This window comes from Capra hircus, chromosome 6 (assembly GCF_001704415.2).
Source record: "Capra hircus breed San Clemente chromosome 6, ASM170441v1, whole genome shotgun sequence".
In the NCBI taxonomy this organism is placed as follows: Eukaryota; Metazoa; Chordata; class Mammalia; order Artiodactyla; family Bovidae; genus Capra; species Capra hircus.
In genome coordinates, this window is record NC_030813.1 from 19,406,832 (window position 1) to 19,433,869 (window position 27,038).

Here is a 27,038-nt window from a genome sequence, read left to right on the forward strand (position 1 = left end):
TTTCTTCCAAGGAGTAAGCATCTTTTAATTTCATGGCTGCAATCACCATCTGCAGTGATTTTGGAGCCCAAAAAATAAAGTCTGACACTGTTTCTACTGTTTCCCCATCTATTTCCCATGAAGTGATGGGACCAGATGCATGGTACTAGATATCTTTTACTTACCCTACCTCCCATCATAGCTCCATTCTCCACACTTCTTCACGCTGCTCTCTGTGCAAAATGGCAGACTTCCATGTCTTCTGGCTTCCAGTTATTGAGCTAATGGGGACCTCTGACAAGTTTTGAGAGGGAGCGACTCAGGATATTTATCCCCCTGGTTTCTCCCCTCAAAGCTGTCTCAGTTTTACAGTGTTCCTCTACTAAAGGTTAACGCTTCTTTACAATAAACCTTCTCTATACTCACTTTCCAGCACCTGGTCCCATTAGCTTTAGGTGTGACAACAGCTCTGCTTTTTGGTAGTTGCAGGGTTACTACATCATCCTATATGGTTCTCTTACATTCCATAACATTGTAATTAATCTCACTGTAAGTTAAAACCCCTCAATTTATCCTGAGGGTTTGTTGGAACCCTGACTGTTACAAGGATGCTGTTTAAATGTATGATTTTTTAGTCAGACTATATTAGCTGCTCTGTTCTGTTTCTTACTAGCTGTTAAACTATGCAAATGGTTTAACCTCCCTAAGTCACGATTGATTCCTTTATAAGATGGGGAAAATAATACCTACCTCATAGCATTGTTGAAAAGATTGCAGATTAGGCAATAAGGGATTCAGTACACAGCCTGATAATAGTAAGCACTCGGTTAATTTCAGCTATTAATTTTATTTTCCAGTACTATATAATTTGCATATATGTGAATTTGGTAAGTATTATTTTATATATGATGATAGTATAAAAGTTCTAGAGTTTGTGAGTAACATCAGCAAAATGGCAGAGTGAGCAGTGCTAATCTCCCATTCTTCCACAGAAACACTGAAAAAAAGTAGATTCTATACTTTTTTTAATAGAAATGGCAAGAGCAGGCATCCTTGTCTTCTTCCTGATTTTAGGGAAACAGCTTTCGGTCTTTCACCATTGAATATGATGTTAGTTGGATTTTTTTCATACGTCTCTTTTGTCACATTAAGGAGATTCTCTTCTATTTAAGTTTATTGAGTATTTTATCACTGAATGGTATTGAATTTTATTAAATGCTTTTTCTGCATCAGTGGAGATAATTGTAATTATGATTTTTCCCTTTCTTCTATGAATGTGGTATTGTTATGTTGATTGATATCCATATGTTTAACTATCCTTGCATTCCTAGTGTAAATTCCATTTGGTCATGGTACATAATCCTTTCAGTAGCCTCCTGAATTCAGTTTGCTAGTATTTTGTTGAAGTTTTTACATCAGTAGTCATCAAGGGTTTTTGTCTGTAGTTTTCTTTTCTTGCAATGTTTTTGTTTGACTTTGACAGAAGAATGATGCTGATTTGTAGCATGAGTTAAGAAGAGTTTTCTCCTGTTCAGTTTGTTGGAAGAGTTTGATAAGGATTTGTGTTAATTCTCGCCAGAGCAATTAGGCAAAAAAAAGAAAAGGTATCAAAAATGAAATTATGTTAGTTTCATAGGACATTAAAAATAATACAAGCTGAGTGGCTTAATACAATATAGTTCTAGATGCTAGAAGTCTGAAATCAAGGTGTCAGCCATGTTCCCTCTGAGGCTGTGGGTTGAATCTTTCTTCACCTTTTCTGCTTCTGATGGTGGCCAACAATCCTTGCCATCCACAAAATAGAAGAAAGTATTTGCAAATTATGTATCTATAAAGGATTATTATTGGAATACAAAATCAACACACAAACATTAGTTATATTTCTGTTCACTAACAATTCCTACAACTCAACAAAAGAAAGGCAATCAAATTTTTAAGTGCACAAATTTTGGGACATTTTAGACATTTCTCCAGAGAAGATATACAAATGGCCATAAGCACATGAAAAGATACCTGACACCATTTGTCATCCAGTTCAGTTCACTCACTCAGTCATGTCTGACTCTTTGTGACCCCATGAACCACAGCACGCCAGGCCTCCCTGTCCATCACCAACTCCTGGTCTACCCAAACGCATTGAGTCCATTGAGTCGGTGATACCATCCAACCATCTCATCCTCTGTATAGGGAAATGCAAATCAAAGATGCAGTGAAATACCACTTTGCACCTAAATGTTGGCAAGAACTTGGAGAATTGGAACCCAGGTGCATGGCTTGGGGTAGGGGTGGCACAGGGGAAATGTAAAGTAATGTAGCTTATGTAGAAAACAGTTTAATAGTTTGGCAGTTCCTTGAAAATGTAAACATAGGATTACTGTATAATAAGCAATTCTACTCCTAGGTAAATACTCAAAAGAACTGAAAATATGGACTTAAACAGGATACTTGTATGCCAGTTCTCTTGGCAGCATTATTTATGATGTCCAAAAGCAGAAACAACCCAAGTGTCCCTCAAGACATGAATGAATAAACAAAGTGTGGTATATACATATAATGTACTTTGGAATGAAGTTCTGATACACACTACAACATGGATGAGCCTTCAGTTCAGTTCAGTCACTCAGTCATGTCCAACTCTTTGTGACCCCATGGACTACAGCACACCAGGCTTCCTTGTCCATCACCAACTCCCAGAGTTTACTCAAACTTATGTCCATTGCGTCAGTGATACTATCCAACCATCTCTTTCTCTATCATCTTCTTCTCTTCCCACCTTCTATCTTTCCCAGCATCAGGGTCTTTTCCAATGAGTCAGTTCTTCACATTCAGGTACCCAAAGTATTGGGGTTTCAGCTTCAGCATCAGTCCTTCCAATGAATATTCAGGAATGATTTCCTTTAGGATGGACTGGTTGGATCTCCTTGCAGTCCAAGGGACTCTCAAGGGTCTTCTCCAACACCACAATTCAAAAGCATCAGTTCTTTAGCACTCAGCTTTCCTTATAGTCCAACTCTCATATCCATACATGACTACTGGAAAAACCATAGCCTTGACTAGATGGACTTTGGTTGGCAAAGTAGTCTCTCTGCTTTTTAATATGCTGTCTAGATTGGTCATAGCTTTTCTTCCAAGAAGCAAGCATCTTTTAATTTCATGGCTGCAGTCACCATCTGCAGTGACTTTGGAGCCCCAAAAAATAAAGTCTCTCACTGTTTCCCCATCTATTTGCCATGAGCCTTTAAAATAGTGTAAATAAGACAAACACATAAAAGACAATTATTTTATGATTCCTCTTACATAAAATATCTAAAATAGGCAAATTCATAGATTCAGAAAGTAAATTAGTGCTACTAAGGGGCTAAGGGCTGAGAGGATGGAATATTTTATTGCTTAATGGGTACAGTTCAGTTCAGTCACTCAGTCATGTCCAACTCTTTGAGACCTCATGAATCGCGGCACACCAGGCCTCCCTGTCCATCACCAACTCCTGGAGTTTACCCAAACTCATGTCCATTGAGTTGGTGATGCCATCCAGCCATCTCAGCCTCTGTTGTCCCCTTCTCCTCCTGCCCCTAATCCCTCCCAGCATCAGGGTCTTTTCCAATGAGTCAACTCTTTGCATCAGGTGGCCAAAGTATTGGAGTTTCAGCTTCAGCATCAATCCTTCCAATGAACACCCAGGACTGGTCTCCTTTAGGATGGACTGGTTGGATCTTCTTGCAGTCCAAGGGACTCTCAAGAGTCTTCTCCAGCACCATAGTTCAAAACCATCAATTCTTTGGCACTCAGCTTTCTTTATAGTCCAACTCTCACATCCGTACATGACTACTGGAAAAACCATAGCATTGACTTAGACGGACCTTTGTTGGCAAAGTAATGTGTCTGCTTTTTAATATACTGTCTAGTTTGGTCATAACTTTCCTTCCAAGGAGTAAGCATCTTTTAATTTCATGGCTGCAATCACCATCTGCAGTGATTTTGGAGCCCAAAAAAAGAAAGTCTGACACTGTTTCCACTGTTTCCCCATTTATTTGCCATGAAGTGACGGGACCAGATGCCATGATCTTCATTTTCTGAATGTTGAGCTTTAAGCCAACTTTTTCACTCTCCTCTTTCACTTTCATCAAGAGGCTTTTTAGTTCCTCTTCACTTTCTGCCATAAGGATTGTGTCATCTGCATATCTGAGGTTATTGATATTTCTCCCAGCAATCTTGCTTCCAGCTTTGTACTTCCTCCAGCCCAGCGTTTCTCATGATGTACTCTGCATATAAGTTAAATAAACAGGGTGAAAATATACAGCCTTGACGTACTCATCTTCCTATTTGGAACCAGTCTGTGGTTCCATGTCCAGTTCTAACTGTTGGTTCCTGACCTGCATATAGGTTTCTCAATGGGTACAGGGTTTCCCATTAATGATTAAATATATATATATATATATATATATATATGGAAATAACCAGTGGTTATGTTACTGGGTCCAAGCTTGCTCTGCTTCCTGCACGAGAGGCCAGTGAATCCAAGAGAAGAGGTGTTAAGGCAAGGAATATGACTTTATTCAGAAAGCCAGCTGACCAAGTAGATGGCAGACTAATGTCTCAAAATAACCATCTTGTTGGGGTCTGGCTGCCAGGTTCTTTTATGAATAAGAAATAGGAGGAGGTGGAAGCAAAGTAAAGAGGCCATTTAATCTTCTAAGAATCTCCTAAAATGGCAAGCCTCAGGCAGGGAGACATGTTAATTTCTTCCTTCCTGCCATTTGCAGGTGGACAGGGTTCTGAACAAAGGCACTTCAGTTTAACAGTCAGGGAGAGGTGCAGGATTCTCTGAGGCAGGCCATTGTGTGTGATTATAATAACAAAAGCAGCCAAAGAAACAGATCTAGTGTGGAATAGTCAAAATAGACTCTTCCCTGTTACAGTTATAGTTATACAACATTGTATACAAGAGTTATACAACAACTCTTCCCTTATACAGTTAAGTTATACTTAATACCACTGAATTGTACACCTAAAATGGTTAAGATGGAAAATTTTATGTTATAAATTTTTATATTGATTTTAAGTTCTAGAGTTTGATATCTTCAGGATACCGCCACTGTCCCCAGTTCGTATAAGCCCTACAATTTTTGGTCAAACAATAGTGAGGATCTTTCATAAAAGCTGTTCTGATCAGGTCTAATATTTTTCCTCTGTGTGTATCAAAACCAGAACAGTGATTTTGAAACAAGTAGCGGCTTTTCTTCTAAGCTGAAATCAATGTACTGCAACTGGCACGGTCCTGTTTTGAAAAGATTAAGAAAGCCATAGTTCAGTGCTGTGGAAAGAAAGCAGAGGTACCAATTCTAGTTAGCATGGTTACAGATTATCTTTGCAGATGTTTACGATTTTATGTCAAACACAAAATGTTTATGATTTGGACTTGGGAACTTTCTGTTTGAAAAACAATGGGCACTGATTATAATTTTTCTAGTTTTACATCTGCTGTTAAAACCTAGTAATAAAGTTAGACTGAAAATTCATCAAATGAAATCAAGTATAGTTCAGTAAAAGAAAAATCTCTCAATAGTGGATTTACAACTAGCAAAATATCATTGAACAACTGCAAGAGAAAATAAGTGAACCACTTATCTAGAATATGATACTATTAAATCACTCATTTGACATAGCGATTGGACTAGTATTTTTTGTAATACAGGTATGAAGGAAGTGCTCTACAGTGACCAGATGTATGAAATGTATTATCTAAAATAACATAGAAGACAGAAGAGATCTGAGAAATATCACTTATTCATGTACCTGGGAAACTATAATCAGAAGATATATGATTCCATGTTAATTATGTATTCATGAACTGTTTCTGTAATTACAACTGATTAGCAACTTTTTCTATGAGATAGCTTCTTTACAATTACCACTTCATAAGGCTTTTGTCTTTGACCTTGCGCTCACATTAAATACATCAAAAAACTTTTAGAATCTGACACTTCTACTCTAGATAAAACATTACTCTTCACTCCCGCCCCCCTCAGAATAGGACAAAAAAAGGAGGACTACAAAGATCCTAGCTTAATTAGTATTCTGTGTAGAGGCATCTTCATACCAGAATTAAGTCCTATTAAATCTCACTTGTCAGTAATCTTTAATTCACCTTAACCTTCAGGTTAAATAAAGCAGTGAACCATGATAGAATCAAGCATTTCCAGATATTTTGTGAACAAAGTTATGTCAGCATCAGGGAAATTCAGATAGTCTCCAGTGAGTGGAATCCCTAGTCTCTGAAATGTATACTACTGTTCAAGGGTGGGATCAGATTTTGTGCTGATCCTTGCTGCTGTATAGTCAGCAAACATTTGACAAGCCAAGCATTAACAGGGTGCATCTGTCGCTATGGGAGTAGGAAGACCCCTGTATGAAAAGAAGGGTAAAGTCAATTCAAGCTTTGTGTCACATTTAAGTGAAAAACGTGGCAAGGTCTCACTCTTGTCTTCTTGCAGAAATAATCATGTCTTTGAAACTCACATGAGAAACTGCATCTTTGATTGTTAAACTAGGATTAGATTCCCTGGGCATACAAGGAAACATGCTGAATTAATCTCAGAGAGCAAGTATATAAATCTGAGAATTAAGGCAATAGCTTTTCAAATCAATAGGCAGAGGCAGAGATAGTCTACCATCCATATCCTGGACTAAATGAACTCAGGAAAGTTCATTGTTATGTCCTAGAGTGGATTACTCAATTTTAACAGAAATTTTTATTTTAAGCACTAATCAAATATTATCCATGGGCAAATGTGTGAATTGTTTTGATTCTCTTAGCAGTCATTACTCACACTGTCCTACCCCAGCCTAAGGTCAAAGTCTTATACATCTTAGGCTGACAAAACATCATGGTGAATCCACTTCTTTCCTAGAAGTACATAATAATGTTTAGCAACAATGATGACTTAGCACAACAGCATGTTTTAAAGTATTACTGGGTTTCCTTTTTTCTCTTGTGGGAAAATAATGCAGTGGGATCCCACTCAAGCTAGTGATAGGTCTCAGACAGGAAAATGGCCAACAACATTGACCAGAGCAAAATGAAACTCCGTCAGTGTTTACTTTCAGTGAGTCCCTTCAACAATACATCGTATTACTATGTTAGTCACTGAAACACATGAAACTCTAAAAATAATTACTCTTTATCTAGATTATATTTAGTGGTTCTTAGACCACAAAGATTTCATCACTGCTAGTGTATCACATCAAAAAGTTATCTAAGAAAGAAATTGAAGGAATCTTTGTGTTTCACTTTGACTTGTCAACAACCCTTTGGATATCCTCTTGGCATGAAATCGGTGCTTTTCTTTTGTCATCAGAAGAAATAGTCATCTGAGAACATAACAGCCATCTTCAGTAATAAGCCATGGGTGTTATTATTCTTTTCTTTAAAACAAAACAAACACTTCTGAATAGCATGTGATTCAGAAGCCTAGACAAGAGATGATTTTTGTGGCAGTTCTATGACTAAACATTGTATGTAGCTGATGTTTTCTATCCTTGGCATGTAAGGATTAAATTTAAAATATGGCATTTGTTTTCAAGTGAAAATAAGCAGATTTATAATAAGCAAGGCATACTGTTACAACTATTTTTAAAAATTAGATTCTCCAATTGTGTTCATTTACAGTTCCCTGGAGGCCAAGGTTATTTGACCTTTCCATGTTGGGTTGGAAGTTAATTTGGATTGCAGTAATAGGAGGCTCCTGCCCTCCAGTCCCACCCCATTACTTCCTGGATCCCTTAACCAAGCTAAACCAAGATTTGTGATACTGAGATAATCACTAGTAGCCCTTGCCTTTTCCATTTTTCTCTAGCTCCATCTCCTTTCTTCCCTCTGCTCAAGCTCTTCCCTTAGCTTTTGGCCTCAGGCATTTGAGATTGTCCTCCTCCAAGTGTGTGTTCAAAGGGGACCAAACGATTCTGAAAACTGCTTAAACCAATTCAGCGTATGTGTTATCCCTATAGTAAATTTCTCTAGCTCCTGATAGTATCTGTCTAGTTTGTCCAATTAATATAATACCTTTACTTTGTATGAAACCCTCTGTCAAAAAATACATTAGGTCCTTTATAATTGTACGTTAGGCATTTTGATAATAGGAAGTGAATCTCCTTTATAAGTTCCAAATATATAAGGAATTCTTTCTTGGTCTTGTTAGAACTGTAAGCACTGGTTATGGTTAAACTTGGCTTTTCTCTTGACCTTTTTGTCAGCAAATTTTTTGGTCTGTGGGTTTTTATCAGATTATAAGGAAACAATTTAGATATTAATGCAACTTGAAGACACTAGACATCATATGAGGCTTAAGAGTAACAGTGAAAACTCTTCTATATAACTTTACATTTGTTAAGCAATGGAGGATAATTTACTTTAAAAAGCCTATGAACTAGAATAAAACCTGTCCTGAGAATCCCTATTCTTATAACCTTTCAAAAATTGTGTGAATTGAAAAGCAATGTAGGAGTTGTAGTAACGGGAACCCTGAAACACCTAACCTAGACTTTGGTTTTTTAACATGTTTATTGGATATATTATGTGTATAAGCAATTTTTTAAAAAACAGAGGGAGCTCATTGACAATTTCCAGAAAAAAACAAAAAAAAACTGCCAAGTCATTATCTGAATCTTGTGATCTCTGGGACTATATTCATGACCTGTCACTGGACAAAAGTTATTTTGTCTTAATATGTGTTATTCTGTATACCTAAACCTGCTCTCCATAGCCTGACATTTAATTAATTATTCCTTACCACAGGAATGTTTGTGGCTGAATGAGAAACTAACCATACTCACCCTCCCTCTTGACCTACAAAGTTTGGGGTTTGGCCGTGGTCCATCACAGCCCTCGCTTTTGAATCTGAGTTTTTATTGTATACATCCTTTTCAGAGCATGGTATACTGTGTGTAATATGACTGGTGCCTTGGACACAGTATGGGTTTACCATTCTCAGTTGTCTAAACAGAAATGGATAAATGATTGTTGCCGAAATTCTGGTCCCCAGTATTGCAGATCATAGGAAAATGTGCCACAGAACTCATTAGAGCTCCTGATACATTGATGGTATTAGATGATGGAATTTTATCAAAAGAGGCTTATCCTCTAATTCGAGCCAGTATGCTTTTATGTCATAAAAACAAATTTTTATGTCATATCCAAAATGTTTTCTCCTATTTCTTTAATGTCCGCTTTTCAGAAAACTTCCACATAGCCATTCTTAAGGGAACTTATTTGAAAGTATAAGCTGTTTTTGAACACTAATCTGTAAATCTGTAGAAAGATCCCAGTTTCCCTTATGCATAAATACTAGGTCACTATCATAAAATTTTTAATTAAATAAATTAATTTAAAGGAAAAATTTTAACCTAGAATTCACATGAGTTTTAGAAATTCTTTGAATTAATTAAAATTTTGTTCAAAGTGTTATATACATATGTGCTGTATATTTTTTCAGAGAATAGATTCATAAGCTTTCTTCTGATTGCCAAAACTATATGTGACCCAGTAAACTATAAGAGTCACTAGTATGAATTACTGCTCCAGCATAAACAGTTCACCATTTACACTGTGAAGCCCTATATTATGTTCCATATGGGAAGAACTCTGGTCTTTTAAGTTTGAATCTGTACAATTGCAGGAAGTTGTAAATGGCTTTCCTATTAAAGGATCACTTGGGGAAAGGAAAGAGGAGAAAAGGAGGAAACTAGCTTTATAGAAACTATTTAGTATGAATCAAGCACTTACATATATAATATCAAATTTAAACCTCTCAACAACACTTTAAATATACTAGTAAAGTGTATTATTATTACAGATTTAACAAGTGAAGAAACTAAGGCCAAAAAGGCTAAGTGACTTACCTAAGATCCCACAGCTAACCAGTGGTATTAACAGAACACTGATTCAAACTCTGTGCTGTCCAGCTACAAAGTTCCTACACCTTCCTCCATACCACCCAGCCTATTTGACTGAAAGAGTGAATTTTCTCTCCTTCTTTGCTGGTGGAATAAACTTTATGGAGAATTACTATTTGTCTTATCATCCCGTTAAGCAGGTCTGAGATTCTCTTGTATTCATTTCCAAACTGTCTTCACTGAGATCAATATCTCATGCCTAACCTGCTACAGTTCCCCACTGTCCTCACCTGCACACACCCTTCTTCCCCCGGTTCCACCCTACAACCGATGAGATTTGTGAAATGATACCTGATCATTGTCAGAGTGCCTGTATGACTTCCCATTGCCATCAAAATTCAAACTCTAGTCATAGTTTATAAGGCCTTTCTTGAATTGGACTCTGTTTCTCAAGCTCATTCTCACTGCTCTTAGAGTCCAGCCATAATTAAACTACTCATAGTCCCTTATATACTAACTGTCTCTTTGTACTTCTCTCTATTTGAAGCATTCTTATTTCTGTTCACCCTTTTGTCTTGAAAAGCTGTTCATATAGCATTTCTTCATGGAATTCATTCTTAATTCCTCAAGTCTGGAACTAAGTAGCTTTTCCAAGTGCTCATAGAAAATATTTTACTTACTCTTATGGTGACATTGAGTAGGACTTCCCTGGTGGCTCAGACGGTAAAGCATCTGTCTACAGTGCAGGAGACCTGGGTTCGATCCCTGGGTCGGGAAGATCCGCTGGAGAAGGAAATGGCAATCCACTCCAGTACTATTGCCTGGAAAATTCCATGGACAGAGGAGCCTGGTAGGCTACAGTCCATGGGGTCGCAAAGAGTCAGACACGACTGAGCGACTTCACTTCACTTCACAGAATTTCTTTGTGCGTTAGATAAATGTGTTCATTTAGGAACACAGCGCCATGTAAGGCCACAAAACTTGGATTGGAGAGGATGGGTACATTTCATGCTTCACTCACCTCTTTTCCATGTTCTCTCATGTCAGGCACAATTTGTACAACCTTAAATAATGGTTCTGTGTAGCATTTATCAAATGGCATTGTAGTCACCTGTCCACTTACCTGCATCTCCTACTGAACTCCAGGCTCACTGAGGATAGGAATTACATTGTATTCCTTGTCACACCCTCAGCCCCTAGCATAGTGCCCTTCAGGTAGCAAGCACTCAATTCATATGTGATGGTTAAATTAATGACTAAGTTAAGAATGAACATCTTAAAAATAATAGTTTGCAGTAGACAGTGCACTTATAGAAATTAGTAAAAAGAAGTCGATAGAAAAAATGCTAATATCAACTACAAGTTTAGTTTAAGACAACAAACATTGAGTGTCTACATGATGGAAACTATTATGAGGAAGCAGAAATGAGAAAGGCAGTCTTTGGCCATATAAAACTTGCAATCTAATTAAGATAAGACATATGTGAAGTGAAAAAATCTAATTAAAAAGATAAGACATATACAACTGATTAAAACAAAAGTGGAATCTGCAATGTGCTATGAGATTTATAGTTAAAGTTGTAGAAAATCAGTGAGAAGGAAGGAATTTCTTCAAGTTAAGTGAAGGATTCCTCAAGTTTCATGGGGAAGGTGATAATAGACCTAGATCTTGAATTATCAGTAGGATTTCAGTAAGGTAAAGTGTTGAGATGAGGGCGTAGTCAGGCGGGAACATTCCAGGCAAAGGAAATAACACAGGCTGATTAGAAAGCACAGGGCTTCTCTGAAGAGCATTTTAACTACAGATAAGGCTGGAAAGATAGGTTGGGTATTTGGTTATAGAAGGCTTTCAATACTATGCTAGGGAGTTTACATTTTAGCAGTGGGGAGCTATTAAAGATTTTAAAGAAGGAAAGTAACATTCTCAGCTGTAGTTTAGAAAATCATTTAGAAAGTTATTTTTAGTCTCCCCTCTCTTTTGCCCATGTTCCCAAAGAAATTGAAATTTTAAAACACCAAGAACTAGAGACCAGTTAAAGAATTTCACTCTTCCTATATTCCCAGTCTATTTCAGTGCCAGGTTCTATCCAGATTCTACCTTTAGTTGACCTTCTGTCTTAAGCTTGCAGTCTCCCACTATCTAAATAGTTTCTAAGTCCCCGGTGTCAGCAAAGCTCAAATGGCTGTTGAGAAAAGACAACAGAGGGGTTTCTCTGAGACTGACAGCCAAAGCTCTGCAACTTTCAAGAGATTTCAGGAAATGGCCTCCCTGCTATTATTATGTGATTCAATGCATCTGGTAGCATACTGTCACTATCTTCTTTTACCTTGTTTAAGATACTAAAGGACAACCTTTAACCTAAAGAATAAGCAAGTATAAGTCTAAAATGAATTTCTTTTGTCATTCTCAAAATTCAAAGAAACTTTAGACTTAATATTATCAAAATAAAACTTTGAATAAGAACTTTTAGGTACTACAGATTGCCCTTACTGACTATAAATAAACAAGCTATTCCTTATAAGAAATCCACAGATCTTGCTGAAGGGTACTAGCCCTACGAAGGAACATATCTCTACACAACAGTTACTGGGGATTTCCTGAAGGTCCTCCATAATGTTACCATGTAGGTAGCAGGGTACTGGGTAAAATGGAATGGGAAGAACTAAAAGTGCAAGAACAACTGAGGAACTAATTCAAGAGTAATTGGGGTCTAAAATGAAGTATGAGCTGAGTAATGGAAAAGAGGGAATGGATCCAAGATAAATCACAGAACTAACACAGTTTTGTGCCTAATCGGGTATGGAGCCAAAGGAAGTTTTTATTTTTTTTAAGTAAAATATCACCTTAAAGTTTTCAGATTTGATTTTGGGGAGGTTGCCAATACCTTTAACAGATAAAGAAGAGAAAATAAAGTAGGTTTGGAGGGAATGTAATGATGTTAGGATATACTGAGTTTGAAGTGCTCATGGGACGCTAGTATAAAAAAATGTCAGTCAAGTATTTAGAGGTTCAGACTGGAATTCAAAAGAGAGTGAAAACTATATGGGTTTGTATAGAATCCTTCCAGTTATAAACACTTAGTATTCTATAATACAAAACAAAAAGATGTAGGGCTTTTCTTTGTGTGTGTTCACTCACTCAGTCGTGTCCAACTGTTTGCAACTCTATGGATTGTAGCCTGCCAGGCTCCTCTATCCATGAAATTTCCCAGACAAAAGTTGCCATTCCTTTCTCCAGAGGATCTTCCTAACCCTAGGATCAAACTCACATTCCCCTGCATTGTAGGCAGATTCATTACCACTGCGCCACTTATTATAAATGTATTATTTTAGGAGAGGAGGCAAAGTCCAGCTGATAGCCTGAAAGGAGATTGTCAAAAGACCATTAAAAGATATAACTTGTATTTGTTTCAAGAAATTATAAAAATCCATTGTCTCCATTACTAAATATTAATATCTTATATATAAGAAAATTTTGCTTTAGTGCAAGTGATTGGGTTTATTGTTGTTTTTCAGTCGATCAGTCAAGTCCAACTCTTTGTGACCCCATGGACTGCAGCACACCAGGCTTCCCTGTCCTTCACCAACTCCTGGAGCTTATTCACACTTATATCCATTGAGTCGGTGATACCATCCAACCATCTTATCCTCTGTCATCCTCTTCTCCTCCTGCCTTCAGTCTCTCCCAGCATCAGGGTCTTTTCAAATGAGTCACGTCTTCACATCAGGTAGCTAAAGTATTGGAGCTTCAGTTTCAGCATCAGTCCTTCCAGTGTATATATTCAGGATTAATTTCTTTTGGGATTGACTGTTTTGCTCTCCTTGCAGTCCAAGGGATACTCAAGAGTCTTCTCCAACACCACAGTTCAAAAGCATCAGCCCTTTGGCACTCAGCTTTCTTTATGGTACAACTCTCACATCCATACATGACTGCTGAAAAAATCATAGCTTTAACTAGAGAGACCTTTGTCAGCAAAGTAATGTCTCTGCTTTTAAATATGCTGTCTAGGTTGGCCATAGCTTTTTTTCCAAAGAGCAAACATCTTTTAATTTCATGACTGCAGTCACCATCTGTAGTGATTTTGGAGCCCCCCAAAATCGTCTGTCACTGTTTCCATTGTTTCCCCATCTATTTGCCATGAAGTGATGGGACCGGTTGCCATGATCTTCGTTTTTTGAATGTTGACTTTTAAGCCAGCTTTTTCACTCACCTCTTTCACTTTCATCAAGAGGCTCTTTAGTTCTTCTTTGCTTTATGCCGTAAGGGTTGTGTCATCTGCATATCTGAGGTTATTGATGCTTCTCCTGGCAATCTTGATTCCAGCTTCTGCTTCATCCAGCCTGGCATTTTGCATGATGTACTCTGCATATAAGTTAAATAAACAGGGTGACAATATACAGCCTTGATGCATGTCTTTCCCAATTTTGAACTAGTCCATTGTTCCATGTCCAATTCTAACTGTTGCTTCTTGACCCGCATACACATTTCTCAGGAGGCGGGTGAACTGGTCTGGTATTCCCATCTCTTTAAGAATTTTCCAGTTTGTTGTGATCCACACAGTCAAACGCTTTGGCATAGTCAATAAAGCAGAAGTAGATATTTTCTGGAACTCTCTTGCTTTTTCTGTTATCCAGTGGATATTGGCAATTTGATCTCTGGTTCCTCTGCCTTTTCTAAATCCAGCTTGTACTGGAAGGTTAAAGTTCATGTACTGTTGAAGCCTGGCTTGGAGAATTTTGAACGTTACTTTCCTATCATGGGAGATGAGTGCAGTTGTGTGGTAGTTTGAGCATTCTTTGGCATTGCCTTTCTTTGGGATTGGAATGAAAACTGACCTTTTCCAGTCCTGTGGCCACTGCTGCATTTTCCAAATTTGCTGGCCTATTGAGTGCAGCACTTTCACAGCATCATCTTTCAGGATTTGAAATAGCTCAACTGGAATTCCATCACCTTCACTAGCTTTGTTCGTAGTGATGCTTTCTAAGGCCCACTTGACTTCACATTCCAGGATGTCTGGCTCTAGGTGAGTGATCATACCATCATGGTTATCCGTGTCATTAAAATCTTTTTTGTATAGATATTTTGTGTATTCTTGCCACCTCTTCTTAATATCTTCTGCTTCTGTTAGGTCCATACCATTTCTGTCCCTTATTGTGCCATCTTTACATGAAGTGTTCCCTTGGTATCTCTAATTTTCTTGAAGAGATCTTTAGTCTTTCCCATTCTGTTGTTTTCCTCTGTTTCTTTGCACTGATCACTGAGGAAGGCGTTCTTATCTCTCCTTGCCATTCTTTGGAACTCTGCATTCAGATGGTTAAATTTTTCCTTTTCCTTTGCCTTTTTGCTTCTCTTCTTTTCTCAGCTATTTGTAAGGCCTCCCCAGACAACCATTTTGCCTTTTTGCATTTCTTTTTCTTGGGGATGGTTTTGATCACCATCTCCTGTACAATGTTGCAAACCTCTGTCCATAGTTCTTCAGGTACTCTATCAGATCTAATCCCTTGAATCTCTTTGTCACTTCCACTGTAAATTGTAAGGGATTTGATTTGGGTCATACCTGAATGGTCTAGTGGTTTTCTCTACTTTCTTCAATTTAAGTCTGAATTTGGCAGTAAGGAGTTCATGATCTGAGCCACAGTCAGCTCCCAGTCTTGTTTTTGCTGACTGTTTAGAGCTTCTCTGTCTTCAGCTGCAAAGGATATAATCAATCTGATCTCAGTATTGACCATCTGGTGATGTCCTGGTGTAGAGTCATCTCTCGTGTTGTTGGAAGAGGGTGTTTGCTATGACCAGTACATTCTCTTGGCAAAACTGTTAACCTTTGCCATGCCTCAGTTTGTACTCCAAGACCAAACTTGCCTGTTACTCCATGTATCTCTTGACTTCATACTTTCATACTTCATATTCCAGTCCCCTATGATGAAAAGGACATCTTGTTTTCATGTTAGTCCTAGAAGGTCTTATATGTCTTTGACTTCAGCTTCTTCAGCACTGGTGGTTGAGGCATAGAGTTGGATTCCTGTGATATTGAATGGTTTGCTTTGAAATGAACAGAGATCATTCTGTCATTTTTAGATTGTTCCCAAGTACTGCATTCCTGACTCTTCTGTTGACTATGAGGGCTACTCCATTTCTTCTAAGGGATTCTTGCCTACAGTAGTAGATATAATGGTTATCTGAATTAAATTTGCCAATTCTAGTCCATTTTAGTTCACTGATTCCTAAAATGTCAATGTTCACTCTTGCTATCTCCTGTTTGACCACTTCTAATTTACCTCGATTCATGGACCTAACATTCCAAGTTCCTATGCAGTATTGTTCTTTACAAACATTGGACTTTACCAGGAGACACATCCACAACTGGGCATTGTTTCTGCTTTGGCTCAGCCTCTTCTTTCCTTCTGGAGCTGTTTCTCCACTGTTCTCCAGTAGCATGCCGGGCACCTTCCTTCCTGGGGAGTTCATCTTTCAGTGTCATATCTTTTTGCCTTTTCATACCATTCATGGTGTTCTCAAGGTAAGAATGCTGAAGTGGTTTGCCATTCTCTTCTCCAATGGACCACATTTTGTCAGAACTCTCCACCATGACTCGTCCATCTTGGGTGGTCCTATGCAGCATGGCTCATAGTTTCATTGAGTTAGACAAGGCTGTGATCCAATATGAGCAACAAGGGAAACAAAAATCAAAGGAAAATGGAAAAGGAAGAGAGGGAAAATATCATTTGGACGTGTGAAAGAAAAAAAAACCTTATATTGATCTGTAAACAAAGCCAACAATGGAGCAGAAGTTGCCTTGACTTCTGTTGTGCTTACATTATTTTGTGACTTCGGGAAATATTTGTTTTTCTTGTCATTTCTATTCAAAGTGTATACTTTAAAACATTAAAATTATTTTCCTTTCTTTTATTCCTCTGGGATTTTGTTAGAATCACACATGACAGTAAAACAGAAGAGACAAAGACAAGAAACTTATCACTGTACATGAAAATATTAACATATCTTTTTCTCCATATACCCCTTGAATGGCCCACATACCATTAAAAATTACCAAATCCATCGAGAGAAAAAGGACTAAGAATGGAGGCCAAGAGTAGAAGTGAAACTTTCACTGTATTGTCTTCATATTCATTCATCTGCTTTGGTTCCTTAACTGTGGAAATGACAAAGGACTTTGTCTCTCATCTGACAGCTCTTTGGATTCTACATAAAAATTATCACAAAGTTTATTATTTCTATATAAGCTTCATCATAATTACTTTTTTTGTATAAATGTTTTTTATATTGATAACTTTTAAAGACATTTTTAAAAATCACCTTACCTCTTACAACTTATGCAAAATTTGAAAGAATGCCCTATTAGTAAAGGATAAAAGAAAATAGCATTTAACTCTTACCAGAACCAATTTCCTTGCTGTTTGCCCAAAAGTCCTTTCTACCTCTTCCATTGGCAGTAAGGCAGCTTAACCAGTACCTAGCATAATACCTGACACATAGTAGGTGTTCAGAAAATATTTGTTGAATAAAGGGATCTGTTTTTCAGCAGATATTAGAGAAAATGCTATGGACTAGACTCTGTTCTAGACAAAGTCCTTACTTTTATGGAGCATACAGTATATTGGGAGAGATGGATGAGTAGGTAACATATATGAAGTGGTTAGAAATTTGAACACTTACTGAATATTTAATTATATTAGGGATTATTGTTAATATATTGAATGTGATAGTCATCCTATGGTTATATTTTTTAAGTCATTTTATTTCAGAGATACATATTTATGTGCTAAATGATATATGGGATTTATATCAGGATGATAATTGTGGTTGAGAGGCTTGAGTAGGAGGAATAAATGAAATAAATTATCTATGAGTTATAATTGTTCAAGCTGGGTGTTGGATACCTACAGGCTGATTATACTCATGTATATCTATTTTCATATTTTTAGATATTTTTCTTAATGAAAAGAGAAAGAGAAAGAGAATGGGAAGAGATGAAATGGAGACAGAAAACATTGGCAACAGAAAAGTAAAATGAGAAAACACATTGAGTTAGTGCACTGCAATTATTTATATGTCTTCTTACATAAAACAAAGCAATTAAAAGTGTTTTTTAATATGAAATTTTTATACTATCACATTTCTTAATCCCCAAAGATTAGTTCCAAGAATAGAAGACTAATGTATACCATAGCATGGATTCTGAATATCCCAAACACCATTAGGATAGTTATCTCTAAAAAAAACATGGACCAGAAAGCTTAGACCATATAATATCTGTTTTTGTAAATTCTCATTTTTTTATTAAAGCATAATTAACCATATTTCAGTATAACGTGCTAGACTAATAACCTGGAATTACCTGTCCTGCTCCTTACTTGTCACAGGTACCTTTGATAAGGGTGTAAGATGATTACTGACCTTGTGTTCACCTTCTTGGTTTTGCCCTCCTGCTGATTTTGCTTCTGTGAGTGAAATAAGAAAGTAAAGTAGCCACTGCCTAATTGTTATTAAATGTTAATACTGTGAAAACTGGTTTCACACCTTATATAGCCCTCTTTTTTGTTTCAGTGTTAATAAGGTATAATTGACACAGAAGACTGGTATATATTAAACATGTACAACTTGATGTTTTGATATATATACATTATTAAATGATCACCAAATTCAAGCTAATTCACATATCCATCACTTCACATAGTTACCATTTTCTTTCTTAGCAAATTTCAAGTATACCATGCAGTACTGTTATACTTGCTGTATATAGTAACTGTAGTCACTATGATATACATTAGATCTCCAGAATTTATTCATCTTGCACAACTGAAACTTTGTACCCTTTGACCTACATCTGCCCATCTCCTCCCATTGATCCCCTCACTCCTGGCAACCACCATTCTATCTCTGCTTCCATGAGCCTGACTGTTTTTAATTCCACATGTAAGTGAAATCATACAGTATTTCTACCTCTTTCCTTCTAATGCTTGTCACAACTCTTATGTTTCTAATTGGGATCACTGAGTTAAATGATTAAAATTATCAGAACATTTATTAGTGACCCCAGAAATCTCAAGGGTCAGGACAAGACAGTACTTGAGTTATATTTGACCCAAGGCAACCCTATTCTCTAGATGGAGAAATCACCTGTATTTTGTTCATATTAGATTTCTCAGTTTGACTTTCACCAGGAAGCTGGTCAATTCATGACCATTATCAAGTCCCCACTATAAACTTAAAGCTCACAAGGCCAGACTTTCACATCAAGGAACTTTATTATCTGCAATGCGCTCCTTGCGGAATCTCTTAGAAGCCCAGTTTTCTTAAATTCCTGCTGCTACTGTACGTTCTACTACAGAGTCTCCTGGGATACTCAGTGAGAAACAATGTGATCCTGCTCTAGTCCCCTCACACCTTTTACCTGTTCTCAGCTGTGATTTCTTGGCCTTGGTTAACCTGCACTACTCTGTGGCAGATCAAAAATCCCTCTTCTCCACTCACTCTCCTCCTACAGTAGAACTTGATTTCCTTGGACAAACATGCCAGCCTCTTATTGCAAGCTAAGATGCAAGATAAAGAGAGATGAGTGGCACGCACAAGAGCCTGCCATTTTCAGACAGGGCTGATTTGAAGTGTGCCTACCCTAGAAACGAATACCACTGCCAGATCCCACTAACCAGAAGAATGATAAAAATGCAAGAGCTTTGCCCTCTCCACATCCCACAAGACATGCAGCTGCCACTATTGTTGTAATTCCCAAAATTCTATCCCAGAAAATACTACATTCTGCCATCTCCACATATGATGTTGTCTTCTTCTTCTTGTTCAGTCGCTAAGTTATGTCTGACTGTTTCTGATTTCATGGACTGCAGCACACCAGGCTTCCCTGTCCTTCACTCTCTCCTGGAGTTTGCTCAAACTCACATCCCTTGAGTCAGTGATGCCATCCAACTATCTCATCCTCTGTCACCCTGTTCTCCTGCCCTCAGTCTTTCCCAGCCTCAGGGTCTTTTCCAAGATCTGCACTCATTGTGCAGTTTGAGGAACCCCATTGTCTCCACACAAGACTTGGTCTTGCAAATTCCAGCCCCACAACATGGCAGCCTCTTTTAGTGCAAAATGACTTGCTCTCCACACTGGACTATACTTACAAGAATTAGAGTTTGAGGTCCCAAACAAACATGAACAGCAAATGAATCTCGTTATCTAACAAAGCTGTCATCAATCTGGTTACACAATAAAATCACACTGGATTCTAGGTGAATAAAACAAAAATGATACTGGAGATTCATCCCGAGAAACTCTACTTCTTACTGATGTAGAGTGGGCCTGGGTATCACTGTTTACTAAAAGTAGCTAGATGATTTTGATGGCTTCATAGCACTGGTCCAATGTGATATATTGCCACTTCCACCAAGGATATTGTTCTGTAAGTCTAGGTTTGTGATTTCTGCTTGAAGTCAGGCCTCTCCCAGAGTTGTAGACTGTAGGCCTGCAGTCTACACCAGGCCCTTCACACCAATGCCAGAGCCGGATAGAGAGCAGAAGATAGTTGAAACCTGAACTCTGTACGCCTGGTTCTCTTCTGTTCCACCATGTCTTCTCCATAAGTGGCTGTTTTCACACAGGAATTCATAGCGCTTTCTTTCCTCCCTAACCTGCCCAGCTATAGCCTCAAAGATCAGTACAATGCCTGTGGCCATCACACCTGGGTTCTCATTCCCTCCAGGTATCACTAATGAAAGAGTAGTGGGGAGAGGGCAACAGGTCCCCCTCCAAACTTCTGTTAAATACAGAAGTGCCTTGAATTTCTGCTTGTATAATAGCAGTACTGCTGAATATTGTTACTGTCTCCTTCACTGTAAGCGCTGCAGAAACTGCAACAGTGCCTGGTACTTCGTGGGTGTTCAATGAAATGTTTGATTGATACATAAATGAATGAACGAAGGAATAGATGGAGAAGAGCTGTTTCCGTCACAGAAGTGGAAAGATGCTGTCATGGCTTCACTGTTAGGGCCAAGTATGTTGCGTGGATCATTGGAACAACAAGCAGAGGATTGGGGGAGCAGAACTCATAATCTTAACCTGAAAACTCAACACTTGCTCTTTTTCTTAAGCACAGGCTTGCCTCTTTTCAAGGCACCTAAACATGTGCCATCTCCTTGTTACTCCATTTCTGCTTTTCTTCTTAGACCTCCCACATTGCAGCAGTCTGATTGTTATAAAATGCTCAGTTCTGCTTGCTTCGCCTTTACCATTTTCCAGCTCAATAGTAACCTACTTGTTATGTCCTTCCTCTTAAAATAACAGTGGGAGCTTTCCAGCTCTACAGCAGAGTTTCAGAGAGATTAGTTAAATGTACAGTAAGTCCTGTCTTACTCATTTTCTGAGTTCTGCAGTGTTTTGAAAGTACTGAACGCTAAGACTGCTTATCCACAAGACCTTTTGAGTAATGGTATGTTTATTTTAGAATTTCGACCTAAATGGTAATTGTATCACTGCATGTGGAAGAATGAAGCCAAGGTGTTTCAGTAATCATATAGTACCAGGGGCTTGCTGCCTGCAATGACTCAGGGCAGATGAGTCTGGTGCCTCTGTTCTGAAGGACTGGGGTTCAAGGATAAATAAGCAGGAAGAACAGGATGAAGATCAGATCCCTTTGCACTCTAGCTCACATGATACCTTTTGGATCAAGGGGCACTTTTTCTCTTCAACATTAACTACTATTAAGGAGACCCTCAGTGTCTCTGGAAGAGCGTAGGGTTTGAAAGGTACATGGCCTTTGAATCTCTTAAGGCTCTATAGAAATGAAGAAGATAAGTGGGGTCAGCAATACTGAGGTCCATTTCTGTGAGTTGTTCTGAAAATTGCTAAGATCCAAACCCAGCAACATCTGTTTTACCTGCTTACCAATACCTTTATCCTTTGGGCTTAAGATAGTATTTTTGAAAATATTGTCCACAGACTTGCTTTAGAATCATCTAATGGTGTTTGTTTAAAAACAAAACAACAACAACAACAACAACAAAAACACATTTCTGAGCCCAGAACTATTGCTTATTAACAGAATCTCTGAGTGAGGCCTCGAAGTTACCCTGACCAAACCACTCAGCTGATTCTCTTGAGCCATAAAGTCAAGACTGCTGGCTTGAGATTCCACCAATATTAAGCTTCAGATGAGCTTCAAATACTCCCAAGAGACAATAGCATTGTGAGCAAGTATTAGTCATTCTTCTTGAAGGATCTGAGATCAGCTTATGATAAAGTAATTGAGAAGAACGTGAGGACACAAACACCCAAGGAGGAGGAACAGGACACCACATACAGAGAGGGAATGCCAGAGAGCCCAAGAAAACCTTCTCTACTTCACTCTTTTGCCCTCAGTTATTAGTCCTGTATCATAGTTTAGTTCAGATCAATAGGCAGATATTGAGTCCCTGCCATATCCAGGGCATTAGAGATAAAAAGATACGGGGAACTTCCCAGGCGGTCCAATGGTTAAGACTCTGCACTTCCACGGGAAGGGGCACAGGTTCGACCTCTAGTCAAGGAACTACACGCCATACAGTGTGGCCAAAAAAATAAACATAAACAACACTGTCACTGTCCTAGAGGAGTTTGCAGTTTGCTAGAGAAGCAGACTCTTAAATAGGCAATTTACATTGATGTAAGCCAAAGATAAAGATTTGCACAAAAAACCTGGGGGCTGAGAAGAGGGTCTCCTAATGCAAACTTGGCTCCTAAACAAGGAATTGCCTGAGTAGGGAAATAAGTAGAAATTAGGCAGGTGGGAGGGGGATTGTTTTGAGGAGAAACTAAAACCCAGGAGTTGGTGGGAGCTGGAGCCTGTTTCCAACAGTGTACAACAAAAAAAAGACTCTGAGTCCTAAAGTGATCCCTATCAGGGGACTGATTGCAGTCCACAACTCAAGTACAAGGACTAGAGAAAGATAATCAATGATCCTGGATACATAGACATGGGCAAGCCAGGGAGATGTGTGTATGTCTTGATAATTTTTCAAAGCCCTGCTTTGATAGGCATCTAGAAGACTTCTTAGATCAGTCCTTCCTATTTATTCCAAGTTTATAGTCTCAAACTGTTCATTGCAGTTGCTCCAAAAACATGTTAGAACCAGTTTATGGACCTTCCCTTCCCTGGTAGCTCAGCAGTAAAGAATCCACCTGCCAGTGAAGGAGACATGGGTTCTATCCCTCATCCAGGAAGATCCCCTGGAGAAAGGAATTGCAGTGTGCTCCAGTATTCTTGCCTGGGAAATCCCATAGACAGAGGAGCCTGGAGGGTTACAGTCCATAGGGCCACAGAAGAGTCGGACATGACTTAGCAACTAAACCACATTGGCCCTCTCTGGGATATTGTGCACATAATTGCAATAATTAATATGTTGAAAATACTATAAGAATTGTTCAAAATATAGATTTGAGAATGTTTTGGCAATCACTGGAATGATATAGGAAAAATAGGAATGTTGATGATTTCTGGGGTTGGGGGCTAAGAAGAAATGTAAGAGGAGTTTAGGTCTCGCTGCTTACCCTTTTATATTGTTAGAACTGTTTACCATGTATATTTACTGCCTATTCAAACAAGTTTAAAAGAGAACTAAAGAGACACATTTATACCATAGCATGAATACATTTGAAACAGGGATTTAATTTATATAACTAAACTAGTGATTCGTTGATAGAACAGTGACAGCAGTGATATCACCATTGTTTTGTCTGTTGCTGCTGCTGCTGCTAAGTCACTTCAGTCGTGTCCGACTCTGTGCGACCCCATAGACAGCAGCCCACCAGGCTCCCCCATCCCTGGGATTCTCCAGGCAAGAACACTGGAGTGGGTTGCCATTTCCTTCTCCAATGCATGAAAATGAAATGTGAAAGTAAAGTCACTCAGTCATGCCCGACTCTTTGCAACCCCATGAACTGCAGCCTACCAGGCTCCCCCGCCCATGGGATTTTCCAGGCAAGAATACTGGAGAGGGGCAGCTTGAGAAAAAAATGGGATTAGACAGATATCAATTTTGTGTATCCTTTGTAAATTTCTCCTTTTTTTTTTTTTTTCAGTTTGCAGCTCATCTTGTGAAGATGAAATATCCAAGAATCTGTATTCTAGATGGTGGCATTAATAAAATCAAGCCCACAGGCCTCCTCACCGTTCCTTCTCCTCAGATATGAAGAACAAGAGCATGGCTGTTAAAAGGACAGAGTAGCCTCACCCCCCACAGCACAACTGTCCACACCCTTGCCTCTCTGACAGAGCTAGACTCCCAGATTGTTACATCTTCATAAAGTTTTGTCATGAGACATTTATTTTTTAAAACGCATGACCCAAATGTTCAGCTATCCAGGAATCAAACTTGACTGTACATGTATTGCTGAAAGAATTTTCTTAATGGTGAAATCCGATCATGTATTTTTACCACATCAACACAAAGCCAGAAGAATTCAACTGACGAGGCAGGCTTAGCATTATCAAGAAATCTTGTTGCACTGAAAAGGCTGTCTCCCCACAGCACTGAACAGACAGTCCTAACAGAGGTATTCTTTAGAAATATAGACTGAATGTGGGCTGAAATCATTCTTCCATGATAAAGAAAAGTGAAAAGCTATTCACCATACATTCCTTTTAAGTACATGTTACATTTGGTAACTCACTTTTGGCCCAGACGTGTGTGTGTGTTTAGAGGGAGCATTATCTAGCCCATCGGAGAAAGTAATAACAGTTGTAAAAAAATGACAGTCAGAAACTACTCATATTATATATTGTTCAGCTTCTGTAGCTAAGACACTAAAACTAAGAGTGACGTAGACAAAGTAGAACTTGATTTTTCTCTCATGTAACACCTTACAGAGTCAATGTAGGACTAGTGTATTGGATTCATAGTTATTAAGAACTCAGGCGTCTTTTTTCATTGATCTACCACCCTCAACACTGGGGTTCTATCTCATAGATCAGGATGGCTATTCAACTCCCACTATCACATCTGCAGTTTGGAAGGAAGGGAATCTCAGAGGAGGGAGGAGGAAAAAGAAGAGAAGGTAAAAATAGGGAGGAAGAAGAGAAGGGAGGGCATGTTCCTTCTCTTTAAGGGCACAAACCAGAAGTTGCACATGTTACTTCTGCATACATACTATTAGCCAGAACTTAGGCATGTGGCCACAATTAGCTATCAAGAAAACTTGAAATATAGTTTTGACTGGGCAGTCATTTACCCAGTTCAAATTTTTATTACTGTTTAGGAAGAGGAGAACACATTGAAGGACAGCTGGCAGCCTCTGCCACATGATTCTAAAAATCAAACATTTCATTGACTCTAAGATATATCACAGTTTTATGCACCATGAAGAAAGAAAAATGCATCCAAGTAAACTGTGACACCCTTTCAATTATAGGATTCATTTCCATTTCAGAAATGTGAAAAAATATGCATATTAAAATTATTAAAATACGGTATATCTTTTTGACTATTTTCAATTTTGTTTTAACTAAAACATGTTCTTTTATCTTTAACTTGTATTCCTCTTTTCAGTATTAGGACTACGTAAGTAGAATATTTCAATAAGAACCTCAGTCCAACTTTCCAGACTATGGTTTTATCACTGAAGTTTGTTTTGGGGTTTTTTTGTCATCTGTATTTTTTATTCAGATATAATTTATATACCTTAAAACTCACCCTTTTAGAATGATAATTCATGTATTTTAGTAGATTCACAAGCCTGTGCAATAATCACTGTTAATTTCAGAACATTTTTAAAACCCAAAGAAGAAATCCTCTACCTATGAGCAGGCATTCCCCATTGACCCCCTCCCAAGATCTTTAATTTGATTTTTATGTGTGGAGTGAGATAAGTAGCCAACTTCATTCTTGCAGGTAGATGTCAAGTTGTCCCAGCAGCTGTGTTGGTTTTTTTTTGCTCAATTAACTTATATTCAGTCATTCACCAAATAAAATACTTCTCCTTGCAAGACACTGACATAATCAGTGGTTGTATCATTCTGTGATCTCCATAGAATATATACAAAGAAAAATATGAGAATTAATGAGAAAAGAAAATTTTACCATGATTCCTCTAACAGCATTTACCATCATCTACCCTGATTAGGAAAATAAGTCATCCTATCGATTCCTTCAGTCTTTGATGACTTATTTGACTGCATAATCAGTGTAGCACTGATGATTATTTGGGAGAAGTGCTTCTGAGTCTTAATGTTGCCTTCCTGAAAAGGCAGAGAAAGATGGAGGAGCAGAGATGTGAACTGAATAGGGTGGTAGGTAGTGAGAGAGGGTGAAGACCTGAGTTGTGAGGGTGGCTGTGTGAAAACATAATAGTGGCCAGCCCCCATTACAACTTTGCACTTGTTCTCTCTTAAAATGATACATTTAGGCTTATTTTGAAAAACTTGGAAGGTTTTTTAAAACATTCAAATTATGAATAATATTTAATATTCTCAACAGTAAAATAAGGAAGCATACAATCCCTGCCACATCTACATGCAAGGTATGTTTTTCGATGGCAGATGGTTTCCACAAAGTTGACCTCACAACTGTTTGTTGAATTAAACCCTATATAGCCCATGACTTGTAGAGGTCCTTTTTAATATATTTTTTGACTCCTACACAGTCACTATCAGCACAGTTTATTTTGGCATCAGCAGTCTCTTCCCTCTGCCTGGAATGTCCTTATTACCACCGCCAGCTCTATAGACACACACACATGCACACACACATTTACAGATTCTTCATAATCTATCACCAGTAGCATGGTCTCCAGTTTTCTCTGACTTCTGTGTGCTGCAGTGAGCCTCAAGTCTATCAAAACATTCCATTCATGCTTCTGGTAATAGACTTATTACATCATTTTACAATTATCTGTCCACATTTGGAACCCTTATTTTTAAAATATGAGCTCCCTTTAAAGTCAGAGTCTATAATTTATACCTTTTGTTATCTTCAGCAGCCCAGTACACTGGCGATACTTGCTATATGTAGAATTGAATCGCTAGCTTAGAGATTTGATATGAATATAAGAAATCCGAGTAATTTTTTTCAAGTGCCAAACTCATCTGGTACCTGATGATATATAAATAAATTGAAATTTCAATTCATGGAGTAAAGATAAGACCTCTAATATTTCACCCAACTCTAAAATTCTATAC

The 27,038-nt window shown here is 38.1% G+C and overlaps 1 protein-coding gene across 3 annotated transcripts in view; it reads left to right on the top strand.

Moving 5' to 3' along the window:
- Positions 1-25,852, top strand: part of TBCK (TBC1 domain containing kinase) — a 205,372-nt gene extending 179,520 nt beyond the window's left edge. For all 3 annotated transcript variants that reach the window (XM_005681337.3, XM_005681336.3, XM_018049238.1), the window contains one exon: positions 23,945-25,852. In XM_005681337.3, coding sequence (XP_005681394.1) covers positions 23,945-24,055 — 111 coding nt within the window. In that variant the 3' untranslated portion in view covers positions 24,056-25,852. The remainder of the gene's footprint in view (positions 1-23,944) is intronic.